At 42.5% G+C, this 22,038-nt stretch overlaps 1 protein-coding gene across 1 annotated transcript in view; it reads left to right on the forward strand.

The window, feature by feature from the left end:
* The window catches only part of znf407 (zinc finger protein 407), a 141,862-nt gene that overhangs the window by 7,093 nt on the left and 112,731 nt on the right, over positions 1 to 22,038 (forward strand). Inside the window, exon 4 of the mRNA XM_041942545.1 lies at positions 5,266 to 5,380. Coding sequence (XP_041798479.1) covers positions 5,266 to 5,380 — 115 coding nt within the window. The remainder of the gene's footprint in view (positions 1 to 5,265; positions 5,381 to 22,038) is intronic.

The following is a 22,038-nucleotide window of genomic DNA, read 5'->3' on the forward strand; positions in this document are numbered from 1 at the left end:
ACCAATTTCTCTTCATTTTGACAACATATGCCAGTTGTTATTATTGCTAAGTTCCCTCATTACAGTGAATTATTCACCTTTTATATGATGGTCATTTATTCTGGGAGTTTGTTTGTGGGGCTGTGGAGCTGCACGGCGGGGGTCTGCCAGTTTCTGGGCTGGGAGCATGTCCAGATCCTTTTAATTAAGACCTAGTTTTTATTCACTTGATTAATCAGTGAAATCAGGAGACGGTAGTGGGAGGCTGCACACAGATTTGTCAATTTGTCCCTTAAAGGAACATGCTTGCATTTTACCAATGAGGGTACAGCTGGAATTTGCATTTCGAGGTAAATTGGTCACTTTTTCACAGGAGTGAGCTGTCTGACCTCAGACTGAGCCTTAAAGTAATGGACAGACATGCCATGCATGCATGTTCACATACAGGATGTGAAGTATGTTTTTTACAGATAACTTAAAAGTAGAACTGCAAGTGCTCCACTGGCTTGTTTCAACATGTACACCTTCCGAAACATACCAGGTTTGATACGATTCTGAGATTCTTAAATCCATCATGCCACATTAACTGTGATGAGGGTTAGGGTTGTATTGTGTTCAGTTAAAAGTGGATGGAGCTTGTAATCTATATATTCTATATTTATTTTCTTAAATTTGAAGCCATGTCCAACTCCATTTTGCAACCAGATCCAAACCCAGATGGGAAAAAGGGTTTTTAAGGATGAAGGATGTGGTGTTGATTTATATGCATGAGTTCTATACTAACCATCACCATCACTCATCATTGAACTAATCACTGCATGGAGTTTTGATGACAAGAAAATGTAGAAGGGCCAGATGGAGAAAAGCAGGAAATAGTGAAACCTGAGTCAAAGTGAAAATAGACTGGGACAAGACAGAAGTATTGACAGCTCTAGATTTAATTGCTGTTTTTCCATGCCAGCACCTCCTGCTGCATCGGTCACTGTGCAGGCAGTGGAGGGACTGGTGAAGCAGTGTGTGGAGCAGGAAATCTCCAGGCTTCAGAAGTCTTTGGAAGAGCTGGCACTGCACCACAAGAAGGCACTGGAGGACAACTCGTCTCTCAGGAGAACGGTTGGGGAGCTGGTGGCGAGAGCTGGCCAGACTGTGTGAGGACAACAATTCATTCCGGCGGATTCTTGAAAGAATGGCGGAGAGGGTAAAATCCCAATGGCAACGATGACCGGACTGTGAACAGCAGCTTTTAACTCCAGCACAAGAGCACTTTTCCCTGCTGTACCTTTCACCCTCTCCTAGCCCCCCACGAACACTGTCCTGTAGCTCTCCTTCAAGGTGTGCAAAGCCACAGTTTTCATCATCATCCCTCTACACCAGCTGTAGAACCATGATCCACCCCTAATGTCATACCACCACATTGTTCTGCAGACTGTGGATCCAGAGGTTGAATACCAAATTTTTAGAAGAACAAAAAACAGAAATGGCCACCAGATGTTTATGATGATTGTGGACTTCTCAACATACGTCCTGGACACAGATGGTGAATTGGAATGGCTTGGGCAGCAAACAAGGTCTTCCCAGGAATGAAATTCTTAAGTTAACCAATTTTCTTCAGCATCGCTACAAGTATATTTAAGACTGGGAGTGGACAGACATTAAAAAACAGGTTAATGAACGACCGAGAACTCCCAGGAAGCTGGATCCCAAGAGAGAACACTTTTACCGTTGAAAAACACTCCTGTTCGTTTTGGAGGTGCCTGCTGCTTTTTAAGTTACACCCTTATTAGAAAATCTGTGTAATCTAGCATATGTATATTCATGGGACTTAATGGGTATAGGCCTATTTCCAAGTATTACATTTATATTTTTAATCTTTCCACTGTAAAATGGGAAATCCCAGTGATTCATGGCTATTTACTGCTCATAATCACTAACCTGTCTTGTATTTGTTTGTCTGAGGGAAGGAGGCATGAGTTGTCTTCAGCCATTTGACAGACTTCAGATTCTTGTCCTTGTACATTACACAATGTACCACATACAAGCAGAAGTACCCCCTGTCGTCCGACAGAAAAATTTCTTCCATTCTTCTACTGATTGGCTATCAGACATTGTCACAGGAAGTGAGGACACCCATCCCCCATAAATTAACCGTGCACAAATTCCCAGCTGATAATTTGCGAACAGATGTGTGCCACTATGAACAACAAAATGAAAACTCAACTGTAACCATTCTCTACAAGTTTTACACATCAAGTTCAGTTCGTTCATTGCAAGGAGCACTAATCAGCTTGTGAAAAAAGATTTGTGGCTCTGGAGGAAACTTAGCAAAGATTGAGAAAACAACCCTGTTGATTTCATCGGGTTTATCTCGACTTGGCCTCAGGAATTTTTAATTTAGAAAGTTGGCGTTGAAAAAGTGGACATTTAGGCGATGGAGGATCTAATGAAAGTTGCTACAACAATCATTTCAATTTGTGTGTCAGTATTAAGTTAATATGCAGATTTAAGTTTGACGTAAGTAAAAAAACAAAATCTGTTATTTCAGTCCAAACATTTGATATTTGTACATATGTGCGGTGTAAACAACAGTAAAGTGTACGTAATAAATGCACAGCTGAGATGATGAGGCTGTGGTTAGGCACAACCATATTTTGATGTCATTTTAATTGTTTTTGGAAATATATCCAGACATATATAGTGGTTGTGTTTGCTTCATAGACGAGTGGACTATTGGACTTGGCGGAGGTCAGCACTCTCTGAGCTCCTTTCTAGTTATTATTTATTTTTTATTGGGGACTCAAAGTCAGAACCTCTTCTAGACTCTGCTGCTTCAATTTTGACATTTTTAATGTGTATTTTGTGAGTTCCCACTAAATCCCCGGAGAATACAGTCACGTATTTAAAACGTTTGCTGTTTTTATATACTGAAGACTGTTCACACACACCATCAAAGTGCATGTTTGTGAGGGGGGAGAGATGCTTTTCTCTCCCTCTCCTCCCTTCTAGCACTCAGTTACAGTATATTTTTCTTGTATTTATCATGTGAAATTCCCCCGTATAGGATCATATTTAACATTTTTGTGACTCATGGCACTACATTAACTCACTGTAATTTAACATAGATCTATTGGTAAGGCAAAATAATTGAAAACAATGCGATGGATGAAAATAAATGTGGACTGGATATCTGCTGCCCTTTGTGTGACAGATTGTGATAACTTATACATTTCTTGTAGGGTTGAAAGAAAGAAACTGAAGAATGTAGACATTTATTTATATGAAATGATCATGCATTATTCTCTTCTTTTAAACCGAAAGATTAAATCCAGTGCTGTGGCAGGAGTGTGTGGCATGTGCAAGGCTTAAGACATCACCTTGTGTATGTGTGTGTGTGTGTAGTGAAACATTGCATGAGCTTCTCCTCTCAGGAAATGAATTAGTCATTCCCTGTCTCATCTGGGATGTGAGGGAGCCACATCGCCCCTATGTGGATGGCAATATTAATTTAACATGACACTGCATTGATGGTCAATTTCAGTTTCACGGAGGCTGTTTAAGTGGAGTGGTGGAGTATTAATGTGATAAGATGTGAGAACTGAGGGACGTTACATCTCTCCTTTCTGCCATGTCTCATACTCAGCCAGCCATCTGGACAAATCAGCTCCCCACACGCCTCCCTCTCACCTCAACTTTAGGTTGTGTGTGTTGGAGTGTGTGTGAGTGAGAAGGAGAGAGCATGATTGTCTCTCCTTCTGTTTGTCCATGGGTGATTATGTCTTGTGAATTTAATGTGCGTGTGCATGCACATGCATAGGTGTGAGGTAGGGTTCTGCATCTAGATGTAGGTATGTGTAGGTGTGATGGTGGGTGTGGTGTGAGTGTGTATGTCAGTCTTTTAGTTTTTTACGGGTGTTGATGATTGTTTTGTGTGATTTTTTTTTGTGTGTGTGTGTGTGTGTGTGTGTGAAAGTGTCTGCACATTTAGGTGTGAAGTGTGTAGTCATGTATAGGGATTTTATGTGTTTATCTGCCTTTATTTGTTCTTGTGTGTGTGCCTTTGTGGCCGTGTGCAGTGATTTGTGTGTGTGTAGTATACTGTAGGGACATGTGAAATGAAGAGGCTCGCTTCGCTGTTGCCCATGTGTGGACCCCCATCCGCCCCCCCGCCCCCTGTGTTTATGGGCCTTGTTAGCACAGGCTTGCCTTTCAATCTTCGTTACTGGCTTAAAATTCGATGTGTCGTACTTCCAGCTCACAGCAAGTGAACCGTGTATGAACGAATTAGTAATCTACACAAAGTGCTTAATCAAATCAGCGGCTGCCCCTGGAATAAATATTGTAGAACGTCTTGGGATATTCACTGCGAGAGGGTGAGGGTTTGCTCAAAGATGCGTATGTGGATATCATATCATACCAGGCTGCCATTTAGATTGCAGTGTCGCACTGTGCAATGCTGGCCTAAATCTGGCTCAGCCAGCCAAACAAAATATCCGTTTTATTTTGCCAAATGCTTAATAAGTTTTATGAACAAGTAGTCCTAAGTAAGTCTTTAGCATATTGTTGGGTCGCATTTAGAGTTTGGTATACCACACGAGCTACTGATAGTTATAGCCTAACATAAACAACCATTTCTAATAAACCAAGTTCTGAAGGACCCAGTTCCCTCTTTTAACTTGAGCCAGTGTGTTTGTGCGTCACACAAATAGCGGAGGCATCAGCCCTCGCAGCTCTGCTCTTAAATGACTGATTGCATGCAAAGGCTCTGCCACTCTCTCAAACGCTACCCCGCCCTCTGGACTTATTAATGACAATAATTAGGGAGAAACCTCCCCGCGAAGCCCGCCAGAGTGATTAGCGCTTTAATGATGGAATGGGAGGTAGTGAGCGCACACAGAATTGATTTACGTATTCGCCGTGACCTTTGGAATCCAATTTACCCGTCCACAGGCAAAGGAAGAGTAGGTAAGAGATGAAGGAGAGTGACAAGGATAGATAGAGAGTGAAAGAAGAGATGCCTGGCACTTGGAGTGTGACTGTAGTTTTTATGGGGACTGTAGTAAAGGCATCTGTTTCGATAATTCTGAAATCATTTTGTGGCTGTGAAGTAGGTTGAAGTGCTAGCACAGAACTAATAACAGTCTTACATGCCAGGCATTGAAAAATGATCTGTAATGTAAAATCAAATTTCTGCTCAGCAGTTATTCAGTCATGTTTTATTAAAATTGCCACTTCTGTCTTTCAAACATAATATTATTGTTGGATATGAACTCTCCATACCTTCTTTTGCAGGATCCAAGCCCTTCATATGTAAGATCTGCAACTTTGCAACCGCCCAGCTGGGAGACGCGAGGAACCACGTGAAGAGGCACCTCGGCATGAGAGAGTACAAATGTGACATCTGTGGGTGAGTTACATCTTTTAAAATGGATTAAAAACGCTCAATACAACTTGCCTGTAAGATTTAGAGACACAGTGTGGTCAAATCATCCGAGAGCTGAACATTCAAACTAAAATTCTGGTACTTTTCCACCCTTGAATAACAAATGTTCTGCTAGTCGAGTATTTAAGTTTGTGTATGTTTGTGTTAAACTGATAATTTGACTAGTCTAGGCTGGAAACAGCCATGTGAGAATTTATTCAGCCTGATCAGGTAAGTGTTGGAGAAATAAATGAACATTTGGATGATAACATGACCTGCTGCCTATATAAGTGCCTCATATTTTATTTAAAAAAAACATTGATATAATGCTGTACTATGGTGTGTAGTGGTATAATTTGGCATAATATCCAGAAGAGAAGCAAACACCAGCGAGAGCCAGCGAAAGGTGGTTAGAGGGTTTCACAGTGGTGTCTATGGAGCGATCTGCTATAATTATCTGTTGTACAGCCCACTTGAAATTGCATTTGTCTCAAGCTAATTCATAATTCAATCCAATTTAACCCTGCCTGACCACAATAAGAGAAGTGCTGCTAATCTGATGTAGATTGTGAGATTTTGGTTTGTAAAAAGACCATTAAAACCTTCCACACGCTGCCTAAATGAGCTGCTAATCCAAACATCAAAAATCAGTTGTATGTCTACATATGAATACTGGTCTTTTACACTGGGTTTAAATTCTACTTCAAACAGGGTGAGAACACATCGATGTATGTGGTATTATTTATTTAGGCAAGAAAATTTAAAGGAAAATTTAAAGGTATTTCATATTGATAATAGCTGGCCACAGTCCGATCCAATCAAAAAATGTCTGTCTTAAAATGTCAAAAGCCTTTCTCACACCTTTAACTGCTCCCAGGCCTTCCTTAAAAAGACAAATGTGCTCCTAGTCAGCATTCCTCATGAATTAAATTAAAAGAAATCGTTTTTTTTCTTCTTTTCCGTTTCAGCTGTACAAATAATCCTAATTGGAAGTTTATGTAGGTAACCACAAGCCTATAAATACCCAGTAGTGCAAGAGTACAGTTATTATCCCACTACCTTCTACCCCCTACATGTAGACCATATGTTGTGTTCAGATCGTTTCATTCCCGTGGTAGACCTCCTCACTGCCTTGCCATGTTCAAATGGACGTGTTAAGCTGTTTAACATGCAGTCGGGGAATAGAGTAAATTGTGGGATTTCCAGCTTTGTGCCATCGAGCTTCTGCGGCTACACACTCGCTAAGATGAAGACATATGTAGAGTTATTAGTTTCTCCCTCTGTGTAATTCTGTGTAAAGCGTTCCATTTAGTTCAGTCGCGGGCCGATTTTGTTCCTCTAAAGCCGAGCAGAGCGAATGTGTTTATTTGCTCCCGCTGATGTTCGCAAACATATTACAGCAGGAGCAAACAAGCTTTGGTTTAAACACAGCTTCTCCTTTAATGAGAGGAAAGGCTCATGTTTCACAAGCCCTCCAGCTGAAAACCCTCTTCTCCCAAGTGCTGCAAATGTGCTGGGCTTTTGACCAAGCGTCGAGCCATACATACACGCTCGCACACACGCACACGCACAAACACACACACAATACATACAGAGCGGTTCTCCAATATGCCTTTAAATGGGACTACTAAATACAGCCCCTGGTTTCACAAATCATGCGGATGGAGGAGCTGTGTGCTGCTAGTGCCAGCCACTGGTGACAAATCGGCCCTGTGTGTGCTTTCAGTACTGACTGATCACCAGGCCATCCCTCCTCTTGACTAAAGAGCAGCAAACACAAAGAAACCCCCAGAAACACCCTCATTAAGGCCAGAGCCATACATACACATAGCCTGCTCCCCTTCCCAAACTTTTCACGTTTGATGATGTGTCCTTAACCTGAATCTAAAGCATGTTGCTAATAGATGGCCATGATTCAGGCATAATGTGTAAAGTGAGATTATAGTGCGATTAAGTTCTGCATCCTCCTGCAGATGCTAATGACGGGGCAACATTTCACGCAACAACAAAAAAAAGTTTTTTCCTGGATATTTGTTTATAATCGTCATGAATCATTTCAGGTTATACGAGAGTGTGTTTGGGCTGCTTTTTTATTTACGATATAAAATTTGTATTTCATTAATTTATTTCACGTTTACAGACTCTTGCGCCTCCATGGGGCCTGTAGTTTTGTTGGCTTAGTTCATTGCCATTTTGTTTAGAGCAGCGCCTCAGCATATTGTTTACGTGTTTTTTTAATGTCTTTTCTTTGCCTAAAAAAAAGAAAAAAAACCCCTCTCCCCCACCACCATCGATTGCCGTGTTTCCCTTGTTAAACTTTCAGACTAGAAGATTACCACGGCTCTGACAGTGTGAGCGAATGGATGTGCTGCGCCTTGGCTGTCCACCTCACTTTAGCTTCAACTCACTGGTCTCTTCTCTGGAGCGGGGGGAACTTGTTGATAGTTAAAGATCATATTGTTGTGGCATTTAATTAACAAATGCAAATGCAAGGCCAGGACAGATTGGAACCCTTGACCATGCTGCCAATCAAACCTGAGTGGGCTGGTCAGGGCCCCGCTCATCATCGCCAACACTTTATAGGCTTTCTGTCTCGGCCTCACCGTTTCTCCCACTTCCTCCAGACGTCTGTTTGTCCACCTCTCTACCGATCCGTATGCCTATACATATGTGTCTTTATTTTGAAATGCATTAATCTGTCTTAATTTGCCTATAAAGAACTCTTAATGTGCAAAAGCAGCAGAAAAACACAAATTGGCTTTTAGCATGCAAGATAAGATTTCTCATATTTAATTGGTTAAAAAAAAATCCTCCACCATGTGAGACGGCAGATTCTTGCGCCGTGTTTTGTCCACAGTGGGGCCCGGCCACTTAATGAGCCTCCTCCTCCTCTCCTCCATCATGTAACAGAAAGGCCCTGGATTCAGCATTTCCACCCTCCCGCTCTCTCGTCCTCCCCAAAGATGCAATGGACATCCAGTGCTGTTGTAGGTGTTAAATTATGCATAAACAGTGTAAATGCTTTGAGGCATTGGTTTAATATCTCAGCCCGGGCCTTAGAAGTATTAACACTATCATGGACGTGGATTGTCCTCTTGTGGAATGCCGTTTTATGATTATGGGTCATAAGCTGCCCATTTCCTAGTGTCACTTCAGGAATTTGAGCAAAACTTAAAAAGCGTTGCTTTCTCACAACACAAAAAGTTTGCATCTTGCTAAAGTTTGTCTTCTCTGTGGAGGAGGCTGCATTGTGTTTTTCCCTCCCTCCCTTTCCTTGTCTCAGTTTTCTTGACTTAGTGTTGGAGAGAGTATATATAGTCATGATTTCATGTTGGGTGTTGTGTGTGTGATTTGACTGTTAACAGGATGGGGCTGGCTCATGTCAGGGTTTTTATGTCCCCCCTGTCTTGTGAGATTGTCTGGTCTGTTCCCAGAATAGCCCATCAGTTCCGCCCTGCGTGGCTCATCCGCTGTAATGTGCCTTAATGCCCGGGCCTGTATGAGTAGTGTGAGGCCTGGCAGTGACAGTGGAGGAGCATCTTAGCTTGCTGCTTATCCAGAGAAAGCCGTCACTTAACTCAGCCCCTCTATTGTCTATCCACACCCCTCTCCTTCTCCCCTGACGTGATTCTCTATAATCCTCAAACAGATTCTGGTTAGAACTCCCTGAGAACTATTTTTATGTTTTTTTTTCCTCCCATTTAAACATTAATGGTTGTTGCAGATGAAGAGAGGGATCCCTATGAGGATGATTATAATGTCACTCCACTGATCTCCCGCCGCCCCGAAATAATTGTACATCATCGCTTCATAACGTGTCAGAGGGACACGTTGGTGGCGTGCAATTAAAACCGCAGAATATAATACACCAAATTACTGCCTGTCAGGCCTATGAACAACACACTCGGTATTTGAGTTACACTTAATCATCACGTACATTAGCGATTTCGCTAAGATCCCTCCTTCCCCACCCCATCCCCTCCGCTCATACAGTACATCAAGGGGGTGAAGCACACTGCTCCTTACAGGCTCAGGGATTGTGTCTGTGATACAACAGCTTTAGGGTAGCTCCGTATTTATGTTAGAGTTAGACCTTTTCAGAGCTTATAATGTCCTAAATGATTTAGCCGTGTGTGTCCGAGAGCGTGCACCATGTGTTGGCAGGGGCTGAAAGGCGGAATTCTGAATTCATTAAGACACAACAGATGTAAACACTGAATATTTTCCTCAGACGATTCAGATTCAATAAGCCCTTTGTGTTTGCATATTTCATTTGTACTTTTATCAACCTTCAGATGCCTGTAAATACACAGTTGCATGCATGTAAAGTGAGAACATATAAAAATGAAGCATGACTCCCTCCAGGCAAACTTTGTTTTATATAGTTTTTTTTTTGTCAGGCCTAAAAGTTAGAAAACTAATGTTGACCCACCGGTTGTTTCCTCCAATGTACCCCTTAACTTCTGAATAGATATAATAACAAGCATATATTTACATTTCTGCAGTATGTACTCCTTTTTAGAATATGTATGGTCCTTTTTTACTTGTTTTATCCGTCTAAATTATAAGTGCTCCTCAGACACAGGGCCTGGTATTTATCCCCTTCTGGATGATGTATTAATGTTTACTGCTTCGGACACCTAAGAGTTTATGTCTGGGAACATGGTCCTTGTCAGTCAGTGTAGTCCCCTTCACCAAAATAAACACATTTGCTCAGATGCATTTAACTAAATTTAGTGTGCCATTATCGGAAATGAAATAAGTAACGCTAAAGGTCATTTGGAAAATAATGCAGAAAGGCTGGTCTGGAAAGGTTAAGTATGTGACGGAGCTGTTCTGATGATAACGAGGGCTGCGTATGGCTTGGAGAGCTCGGCATCCTGGTTTGACTCGGCACTCTGCGATCGCTCTTTATGACCGAGACAGCTTTACAGCCCGTTACCCCCCATAACACGATAAAGCGCAGCATAATGGATTGGATGTGTTTAGTAGCCTTGGGCTGATGTTTGTAAAATTAATGTTTTTTGCAATAGAAACACACTCATGCACAGGCCCACATGCACACACAGGAAAAGGCAAGAGAGGGGAGAGAGAGATCAATTCTAGACAGCTTCGATGTATCAGTATAAATCCACCAGTGAACAGTTTTACACTTTTTATACTTGTTTTGCAGCTGGATTGTCAAACGTTATTTCCTCAGAAGTGACATGTCCTCGCAGATATGTCTCTGCTGAAGAGATGACAACAAACATATGACTTCATTAGCCGAGTTTGGATTGTAGGGCCAATGCTGAGCAGAAAGGCGCTGAATGCTATTAAATTTGTGTTTCAAATTACTGCACAGTTACTTGAGGGAGATAAAGTCTGTTTGCTCAGTCAGTCTCATGATGGTGAAAAGACGCTTTTGAAGAGTTTGAATGGGACCCCACTCAGCATCTCTGAGAAGCGAGAGACAAAGAGAGAAATCTCCGTCAGCAGATCAGTCCTATTAGCTTTTAATAATAATCTCATATTCTGTAGTGGGCCTGGAACGGGGGCCCGGGGGCTTCATAATCAGAGCATTTGCCTTTAATCAAAGGCAAACAAAAACAAACATTGGGTCCAGACGCTAAACGGCAAGATCAGTAGTTAAGCTGCTGAGCCAACACAGCACATAGGCTTATGGTAGTAAGTTGTACTACTCTTGAGTACCGTCTAAATTAAGAGGCTATTGTCTGCACAGTGCATGATCTCAGTAGCTTCTTTTCTAGAACATTAAACTTCCTGTGGTCTCAGCATTCCTTAGCTTTTTGTTCTTGTGTTTTTGTTACATCTCAACTTGTAGGACTTGCAGAACAACAATAAAATAGCATTAATGAGTAGTAGTAATTTTTGCCTTATAAGACTGTCTTGATAGCATTCATACACTTTGAATTTACCCTCTAAAGATTAACATCAGCTAACAAAGGAGAATTAGCTCCTTTCGTTAAACACAAGTAAAGTGTGCACCCTCCACCCCAAACCAGGTCCCGACAAAAGAAGTAGAAACTTTATCCTTTAAAGTAGTTAAATTATCTAAAAAAAAGTTGCTGAACAATCCATTCTATAGAGCTAATCATGTCATAGGTATATTGTAGGAGAAAAAAATAAAGAAGAGAAAGTTAATGAGTGATTAACAACAGCAATTAAAAGATGAAGAGGAAGGCAGATGAAAAAAGGGGTGTAATTAAAACATCAGTCCTCTCATTGTCAGAAGTGCGAGTGTCATCCATTGTGCTCTTATTAAAAAGCTGGGTGGAGGGGAAGGAGCAAACGCTTAATTCCAGCAGCCCAAAGTGTCTGGTAATCTGCCCATGGATGGAGCTGGAAAAGGCTGTAACTCATGTTTAAGTGTTGGGGCCGTGTCATTGCAGGTTCACAGTCATGCATTTCTGTGTTGACACCCATCGGGGCAGGGGATATTTGGCAGTCAGGAGTAATTTAACTTAATTAATGGGATGCATATTTGATGGAGGAATAAAATATCCCGGCTCAGCAAAGTGGAAAAGGGGAAAGATTTAGTGGGAGTTAAAGGTGGAGGGGAGAGTAATTTGTGCGTTCAGTTACCGGCTGCTTGAGAGACAGAGCGGGAGAGAGAGAGGAAAAGAGAGAAGGAGGAGAGAAAGAGAGAGAGAGAGGGTCGAGGCTGATAAAGATGGCAGCCGGGAAAGAGGAGGAATGGAAGGGGAGGATGAGAGATGGATGGTTGACACAAAGCTGAGCTGATGTGTAGAGGGGAATGGGCTGTCCCTCCATTGAGAGGGCCATCAGACTGACAACGGTTGATTTAATTGATATCCGGACTGAGTCCTCTCCCAGCACAAACAGACACATTACGCTGGTTTGCAAACTTGTAGCAGAGCTGCCGGCTGCCAAAGGCCTTTTTAATATTCATGAGGGGGCTTTTAAGGGTGTTCGGCAACTGTCTCCTCCCTCCGCCGCCACCGCCACCCGCTTTCCAACATGTCTTTACTACCAACAGACACACTTTACCTTCCACACGCTCGCAGCAGACACGCAACACGCTGGTTCTCCCAGACGAACCCGTGGCCTGACGAAAAGCTGTCACGCTGCTCTTAATCTCCCCTGGCGCTTTTTAATTGACTTCCTGTAGGTATAGATTATTTTCGTGGTGAGTTGCCACCGAGATGTTTGATACCGTCCCGGAGACTGGCATCTGGGATGCTTGTAGCTCACCGGAGATGACGCCGCTATCTCGGTCCCTGTCTCTTTCTCCCTCTCCTCTTGCTTCTCTCGCTCTCTCTCTCTCTCCCTCTCTCTCTCTCTCTGTGTGATGGCCAGACTTATTGGGGGAACAGGGGAGAGGTAAAATGCAATCAGTCATTGCCATCATCATAATTGAGCTGATGTACCTGCTGGGAGTGCTGGGGAAATGTTGGCTTGGGTGGGAGGGAGGCTCTTTGTGTCTGACTGAAGCCGTTAGTGGCATTAGACCGATATACAGGGCAGGTATTGGCCTCCTGTTCAAAATTGGATGTCAGCCAGTCTGTGCTGTCCAATGGATATGATGGATATGATGTAGTTGTTTTGATTACATACTGTATTTATTGTAGAATTAATCAACACTGTGCTGCTTGTCAGAGGTAAGCTCTCAAGTCTAATGAAACTATTTGATCAGATTCCAAACATTTATGCATGGATTATGGTTGTGATTAGTTGTTAGGTCAAGTCAAGTTCATTTGTGTGGCCCAGCATTACTTATGGCGTCTCACTGAGCTTCACAAGCCCACAACATCAGCAGTTCCTAACCCAGCAAGACCAGGAAAAAACAGCTGGATGTGGAACAGGAGCCATAGTTGAGGAAAAAAGATAACTACAAAAGTGGTTTGGATGCAAAACTCAAATAGGACTATAAAGCAATAGTAAGATCATAATACAATGTTCCATACCGGGGTCCATTGTCCCAGTGTTGTGTCTCTGTAACTAATGAAAATCTCCGAGAAACACTGAGTCTTTGTAAGTTTGCGGATATTTTGGCCTTTAAAAACAGTGACATTTCAAGTTATGAAATACTGGCACAAACTGTCTGCTGTCAGTGGCTCGAGTCCAAAAAACATTGTTAGTGGTACAAGCCGTCATATCTATTGGTCCGCCAAATACCGTTCTCACTTTGTGTATCACATGTGGTCTGGCCCACACATGTTCACACCAGGCACACAGGCGGGCAGGGCCTCCACCCACACAAGACCATCTATTTACACACGCACACACACACACACACACACTTGGTTTTTCTGCTATGACAAAAGACTGTAGATGCTGCATCGTGATTTCAACATGCAGGATAGCTCTAACATCGTGTGTGTGGGATCTGGGGGCCAGTGAGGATCCAAAGTGGGGCTTAATTTTATTGTTATTTTCAACCAGTGTCAGTTAATCAGACACAAGTTTTTTTGGCTCCACTATTAGCAGTCTTACAGTATTAGGACAGTTATGTATCCAAGGGCAAAACTGTTCTCAGATGATGTTTGTTAGCCGAAGTCTTAAATAGGGTTTGGTTTTCTATTGCGGGTGTACTGAGAGGTTACGTTGAATGTTTGTGCTCCTGTTTAACAGTACGTCACATTATGTTTGTTGCTTGTTTCAGTGGGCTTGTTAAATTTGGCCCTCACCCTGTGTAGTCCATCATTTTGTGGCATCCTTCAGACTTAATATCACAAGATCCAGATGATTCTCAGATTCATGAAGTGTTATTGACCATTGTCTATGCGAAACAGATAATAAGCCGTGATGAATGGGTGACATTAGTGATGAAATTACATCAACCTTAACAGGCTATTGTATTAACACACCTAGCCGATCCCTGCTCCTCCCCACTGCCCGTTTAATTGATTAATTGCTGACATGGATGGATGAGGGGTTGCGGGTCCTGAATCGGTGGCTGATTGCTAGTCAACCATAAACAGGAGCAGCCACAGTGAGCCCTCAAGGGCAATATTCATGCTCCCCAACCTTATGGTGATTCCTTATCCAGCTCTGACAAGAGGAAAAATATTCAGCCATAAAAACACTGGTATCACCGGGCTGACATATAAAGCCCTCCGTCACTCTCTCTCCCTCTCTCTCTCTCTCTCTTTCTCCTGCTTGTGTTGCGTTTCCTTTAGCACTCAGTCGCTCAGCACACCCGTCGGACTCTGAAATCACCCGCCCTCCTCTGCATGTGTAGCTACAGTCCCTCAGGTAGCCCCAGCTTTAAATATGAGCGAATAATGGCGGAGTGAGTGATGCTGCCTGTGTCCTTGACTGGGATCCTCTGTGTGCTATATCCACATCTCACTGTCTCCGAGCCCCATGGGACGCATAAAACACCCCCGTAGAAAAACTCCCAAGGCTTGTTGGTGGCATCCTTTGGATGTATACAGGAATGCAGAGAGGCAATGAGGTCTTTGTGTATGTTTATGCAAGTGTGGAGGGGGGTAGATTATGTTTACACTGCTGTGTGTTTAATGAGTGGGGCACTGTGTCCACTTTAATGTGTTTGCATTTCAGATGTGGTGCAACAAAGTTATAAAAACGGTATACGGCATAGCACATCTCTTTTATGTCTTGCTGTTTGCCTGCATCTTCGTGGCCCTGGTAGCTGATGTTGGGTTTAGTGGTGGAAGAGGTTAGGAATGTGCTTTGCGGCTGCCACTAAAATCTCCTCGTCAGGACAGTTGCCACCCAATTGTGCTGAAGCTCCCGATGAGGGCAGATGGGGGTCATTATTTTTAGGAGGATATAGTGTAACGAGTTAGGGTAAATGGGTAGGGGGAGCTGCGTGCCTTCTAGTCCGGGATCCACAAGTGTAAGGCCAGCAGGAAAGAGGAGTGGACATGTGGCCCGAAAAGTGGAAGATCCCACTGTCAGCCACACTGTCTGTGCTCTCCCCAGCGCTGCACCACGTTAACCCCTGCACCACTGAGCCCGTCCAGACCGAGGCGCAGGTCTGAACCCCTCCAGCCGGCCGTGAAAATGCTGACACATCGATTACCCCACAGGAAAACAACATTGAGCGTGATGAGGAAGAGCGCGCCATGTGAAGAGGAAGCATTTATTCATTTATTCTGTTTATTCAGCAAAACAAACAGAGGTCAGGATTTTGCTGCAACACTGATAGCTCTGTGTCTATTACAGTTAAATTTCAAATTAGGGGGTTCACTCTGCCCACTTTTATGGTCACTTCAAAGCCTGCCTGCTGCCTTCCAAGCCCCCCAGCAAAATCTGATTACTTGGACTTTTACATAAGCTTCAAGTAGAGCCAAAAAAACTAATTTGTTTCTTTGAGTCCAGTTTGGAGCTCAAAGGAACACTCGCTGGTGTTCCATGAGTTGCGATCTTTTTATTAGACATTAGATGGCGCCATTCAACTTGCTAGAAACCAGCAACCACAGACTTGATTTGCAAAATGAGACTGCCTGGTGTGTGGTACATGAGGATCTCTTGCATGAATGAAATGCAATTAAGATTCTATTTGTTCTGTTTAAAGTGTTTGTCCAAATCTTTGACTTATTCAACATTTATCTCAATTGATATTTGTCGTGTTTAAATAATAATACAACTCCAACATGCATTGGGTATAATTGTATAGGTTGATGTCAGAACTGGTGGAAGACAGATAATTTTAAAACTTTGTTGCTAGTTTATTTCAGATTACAAGGCAAATTGCGCAATTAATTAAATGTGTAGATGGATACAGTAGGAGACGGCTCATTTAAACGCACTTTCTTGCAGAGTTCTTGCCAAAGTCATATTTTCAAAAGTAGAAAATCGGTGAAGGGAATATTTCACCCCGCACATTTGGCGAGACGGTAGACTACCACAGTGGGTGTTAGTGTAGTTGTAAATGAGTGGAGTTGGAGGTTGGGCTTGTGGCAGGGCAGATGTAGCGTTCAGAGGGGTGTCCCTGCCGGTGCTGCTTTAACTAGGACAAGCCTCTCTATACCGGTGGACCTCAGGGGCCGATCAGCAGGTCTCAGGAGAGGCTCCCCGCACCGCCGTCTAACCAGGCCTGTCACGAGGGGGCTGATGCTGGGCTGGCTGGCTGGGTGTGGGGCTGCTGTGATGGTGGGTGGCGGGTGGGTGGGGGCTGACATGCCGAGAGGGCAATTACAGCAAGGACAAAGACTACACAGTGATAAGTCCCCACAGCACCCTAATGAAGAGAGCAGGTTAGCCAGTTAAGAGGACTGGGGAAATGAACATGGTCTCAGTGCGTGTTTGTTTGTGTGTGAGTGTGTTGGTGTGTGTTTAACCTACCCGAGGAGGATACATCTTCTGAGGTCATGTTGTTACCATGCTCGCTAACCTCACTGACTGATGCCTTCCCGAGCTGGTGTTTTCCCCTCCATAGAGCAAAAGCAAACAACGACATGAAACTGGAAACCAGTGCATCTTCAGGGAATTGTTTTCCTGTGGCTGTGTATAGTGAGAAAAAAAGTCCCAATGCAAGCTATTAATGAAATGAAACCTTTAAAATATCTTGCCTTCGGTGGGTAATTGTTACACATTAGTGGATCTACAATTTGTTTTTATCACACCACTTAATGATTTTTTTTAATAATATCCCACTTTAAAATTCAGTACATTATATCCTGCATTTTCTACGTGAAATAAATTGATGAGTCTGTAGGTCAGCAGTTGTAGGAAAATATATTCTGGATGAGAAGTTGAAAAAAAAAAGAGCGTAAAACAGAAAATGAAAAAGGGAGAAGGAATCATTTCCAGAGAAGAATTAACCGCTCTCCTCTTTTGGTCACTTTTGCATTTCCAGCCTGGATGTGATTATAGCCAGATCATGTTATCAGGCAACAAATCCCAGATGCAACAACTCTCCTCTTCTTCTCCTCTTCTTCTTTCTTTCTTTTCTTTTCTTTTTTCTTTTTCACTTTGTGTTTTTTTTTTTTTTGGGTGGCAGAGAGAGATGGTGCGTACCTGATACTGCTGTGTTGGCACACCCGTCTGGGATCTGATAAGAGAGCCTCTGGAGCGGTGCTTATTCAAATCAGTGCATGTTCACAGTGAATAGGAGCAGGTAAAGGCAATAAGATACAATGTGATAACCTTTCTGGAGAGGGAGAGGGAATAGTTTTACACTCTGTTTCACAGCTCTGCTACACTAGATGAGGGGTTTCAGCAGAGCCTAATTGATTTGCTTTATCCTGATTTAACTACAAAACAAAAACCTTTCTTTCACAAGTGCGACTTAGAATGGATGTTAGAGGGGTTTATACAGTTATGCGATGCATTACAGTGATTTTTTCATTTGGCTTTTTTTATTTGCTTTGTAAATTGATCAGCCTTCAACCTCCTCATTGACCGCATTCGACTGCTGTTTTGCCGCTACTCGTAAGTGTGTGTTTGTGGACTGTTCTCTGTATGGTAGCCTGTGTGTCAATGTGAATGTGCAGCTCTGTGCTTATATTAAATACATATCCAAATGGCACATAATCTATTTAGTTTTTAACATTCACCCTCTGTAATCTCTTTTAGACAGACTCTAAGATAAAAGCAGGGATGTGCTCTGGAGTGTGGCATGTGAGAGTGTATGTCTGTACATGTCACAAACATAAACATCGCATTAAATCAATTTATCTTAATAACACTGATCCGCAGTGATCAGTTTTAGAGCCACTGTGCTGAAATCTGAAGCGAGGCTTAAAGCTTATTTGCGGAGTGGAGGGTGGTGTGCCAGGAGTCTCGGGGGGCGGGGGGGTTGTAACATATGTTACGTGCACTCAGTGCAAGACTCAGCAGTGATAGTGAAACATTGGGGTGAAATGCATCCTCCAAGGGCCCCCGTGTTAATGTGTTTGGCTTGTACTGAACTCAGCCTCTCTGCATCTCTTCATTTAAAACTGCGGCGCTGTAAAACCTTAGCCCACACCGAGTGTGTTTTGATGATACAAATTATCAAAAAAATTGAAATATTATTACAGTGACAACAGTAATTACTGTGGCATATAATTCTGACGCTGCTGTAATATACAAATAATAATTTTTCATTAATTTACCACTTTAGTTTTTAAGTACAATTTAGGAAATTATTATTTATGTTTGTGCATGTTAATTTTTAATCGGCCATTCAAATTAATAGCAGACAGTATGTTGGATCATGTTCATGTTCTTGTTTGAAAAATGTGCTTGTATTTTTCTGTGTGTGTGTGTGTGTGTGTGTGTGTGTGTGTGTGTGTGTGTGTGTGTGTGTGTGTGTGTGTGTGTGTGTGTGTGAGAGAGAGAGGGAGAGGAAGAGAGAGAGAGAATGTGCAGACCTGCGCTTGTAAACACTTTCTGATGCAGTTCTTGCGGTCAGAGAAGATGAGGTGATGTGTGGTCACAAAAATAAATGCAAAAGGAAAATATGTAATTGTATTGCTTGTGTATTTATTTTTAAATACATTTAGAGTTTTTTGTCATTGAATTTTTTTTTCTTTCTGTGGATCTTGCAGAATTCTGACATGCGGTATAATGACACTATAATTTCCAGTGTAGTAGGCTATTGTGCAGCTCGTTCCGGTCAGAGGTCTAATGTGCAGGCTCTCTTGCTAAATTAATCTCTCCTCTGTTTTCATATAGACTCTCACAGTATGCAGCCTACCAAGTGAACAAGATAATGAAACACCCCCTTTTCCCCTTTGCAACCAAACACCACTAATCTAATATATTAGTCACCCATGCTCGTGTACGGGTGAGCAATTATTGTAAAAAGTTTCCACGCCGTGCCGAGGTGACAAAGGGAATATGGGCAAGGAATACTGCAGACACATTTGACGGCTGCTCTGTGATGCTGATAGGCCAAACGGTGGTGGGAACCCGCCACTTTTAATCATGCGGAGGGTGACGGCTTTCATAAGAGCACGCGGCGACTCTGACAATTCTAATAAGGAGAGGTGACAGAGAAACTTTCTGTGTTAGCGGCAAAACAGGGGGAAGGTCTCCTTGTTTTTATATGCATGTGTGGGTTTTTTTTTTGTTTTTCTGTTGAGTATAAGGGATGAATTTAACAATCTGAGACTGGATTTGTGGTGAAAGAATGTCAGCATTAATAAAGGGCTTTGGGGACAAGGTCACACGGGTCCCTGTACAGCAGAGCACCCCGAGTCTGTTTGTGGCTTTTGAGATAGGCAAAACATGCTAAGACGTCTCCCTGTGCATAAGGTAGCCGACTGGAGTTTTGCCCGTCAATGTCTCATTGCACAATCTAATTTATGATTCTTCAGCCTTTTTTATTCAAAGACAATCTCTGCTCTGGAAAAAAAAGAAGCGAAAAGGAATGATGCTTTGAGGATATAATTAAAGATATCGTTCAAAGAACAACTTTTTGCATATTTGAATTATTACTGTCGTTAAAAACCACACAAAATATGGAAATATGATTGCCGGAAGCACATAAATCAATGATCAGCAAGGCCTCAGAGCCCAATAAATATGGGGAGTTAAATACTTTAAAATGCAAATCACATCTTAAAATTTGCATATGGGTGAATTTAAAGGAAGTGTGCCTCCTTAAGACCCTCTGAGGTAGAAACGGTTGGAGCTGGAGGGGGTTTGGGGGGGCACAGACAGGCAGCCGCAGCAGTTTTTTTAATTTTTTTTTCACATTGTCATTGGTCAAGTTGTTGGATCGTTCTAAATGATAGCAGCTGAAGTGGGCTGACAGACACGACTGCATCTCTTTTGTGGATCCAGAAAGTGCCTTAAGTGATCTGAATAATTAGGAGTTAATTATTCTTCATCCATCTAAATCAGAAAGGGACAGATATGGGAATGGAATTTATAATTTTAGCCTGACGTCCTGTCTTGTTCTAATGTGGTAAACTAAAGTGACTGTGAATAATACCTACTGACCTTCGAGTAATTACGCCTCGCCTGGCAATTTGCTTGCTGTTGCTAATTGAGGGTATTGATTCAGTGAGATTCATATTAAAAATACATATGTTTTATGGCTGGGTTTTTTTTTTCTTCTGGTTGTCTTTAATGTATTATTAATCCGTATTATTTTATTTTACTTTTCTTTTTTAACAATAATTAGCAGACAGGATGTGCTACACCGCAGGGGTTGGAGTACTTTCTTTGTCCTGCTCCTACCCGCTGTTGCAGGTGCTGTACATTTTGCCGAACTTTTTGCTGAATCTAAATTAGTTTTCGTGTTGCATGGATCTGTACATCTAACAGCAGCTATTTTTGTGAAAACTAACCCAAACTAGAAGTAGCACAATTGAAACTAGCACATTACGTACACATTTTTTTCCCCATCGAGTGTTAATGATGTTTGCTGTCGCAGACGGTGATAACTGTATTGTAAATTGTAAATAATTTTCCTTACGACTTCCACATGAAGGCTACGATCCCTCTAGTTTAGCATAACCCCCCGTTTTGTTTTCCCCCTCAGACGTGTAAAGACGCTCTGGCGGCACCACCGGATCAATGGACATGATGTCTCTTTGTGCATTAACACTCAGGTTAGAGTGTTAGGTTAAAAACCTGCCCAGCACCTCCCTGAAAAAAAAAAAAAAAAAAAAAAGACAAGAGAGAGAAAAATCAATTTTCCCCGCGGAGTCAGAGGGCCGATCTGTTGGTTCTGCAGGCATCCCTATACCAATATGTATGTATGTGTGTGTGAGTAACGTGGGGGGTGACCGTGGCTGTCACTTGTGAGTGTTTGCATGTGTGAATGCCCTTCCTATGGCGCCTGCAGGTATTGACCACTACAGAGGACGAGGTGGTTTGCTTCAAACACATCCCTCCACCCTCTTTTGCCCGTAATATTTTAAGCCTTTTCGACCAGCGGAGCCCCAGTGGCAGCTCACAGCCTCGTAATAACCCAGATAGGGATCGATGGCGTTGGATTTAGGCACTTACCCCTGCTAAAACTGGTAAACTCATTTGTCTTTCCAGAGCAGCGTTCTCTCCGTTGTTTAAGGAGACACTTAAAAGAATCCCCTGAATTAAGATAATGTGACTGTTGGTGTGTGATCAGGCAGGCTCAGCTGAAAGGACAAGTAGCTTTAGCTCTTTTATTAGCTCTCTGTTTAAGGGGCCATACATGTTTTGACGGAGTCCAACTCTCTTTATTTTATTTCTGTCATGCCGATTAGTGTGCCAGGGAGCACCCGCTCTACTCCTACCCCCCCCCACTGGACAAGTGTGTGTGTGTGTGTGTGTGTGTGTGTGTGTGTGTGTGTGTGTGTGTGTGTGTGTGTGTGTGAGAGAGAGAGAGAGAGAGACTGTGTTAAGCATGCCAGCTCTAAATGAGATGGACCAAAGTGTGATGGCCCTGCTGCTCCTCATGTTCAAGCCTACATGAACGCCTCAACACAAATTCTTGGTGAAGGACTCAATGGATGCCGTGAAATCATATTTGCTGTACAGCTAATGGCATAGGACTGCTTCTGCTACAATGTTCCTCAGAGCAAGAAAACACATCATTTGGCCATAATGCACACTGACCATTTACACTTAACCACGCACAGACCATACTGTATGCATGTTGTAATGCCATGCATGTACACTTAACAAAAGCAGCCATATTTTCAGGAATTTAGACATAAAAAACTTTTGAAACTAAACAACTATATTTTCAAGGTTTTTCTCAGGAATATATAAGAGATTAATATTTCAACCAA

Source organism: Chelmon rostratus, chromosome 8, assembly GCF_017976325.1.
Source record: "Chelmon rostratus isolate fCheRos1 chromosome 8, fCheRos1.pri, whole genome shotgun sequence".
Taxonomy (NCBI): Eukaryota; Metazoa; Chordata; class Actinopteri; order Chaetodontiformes; family Chaetodontidae; genus Chelmon; species Chelmon rostratus.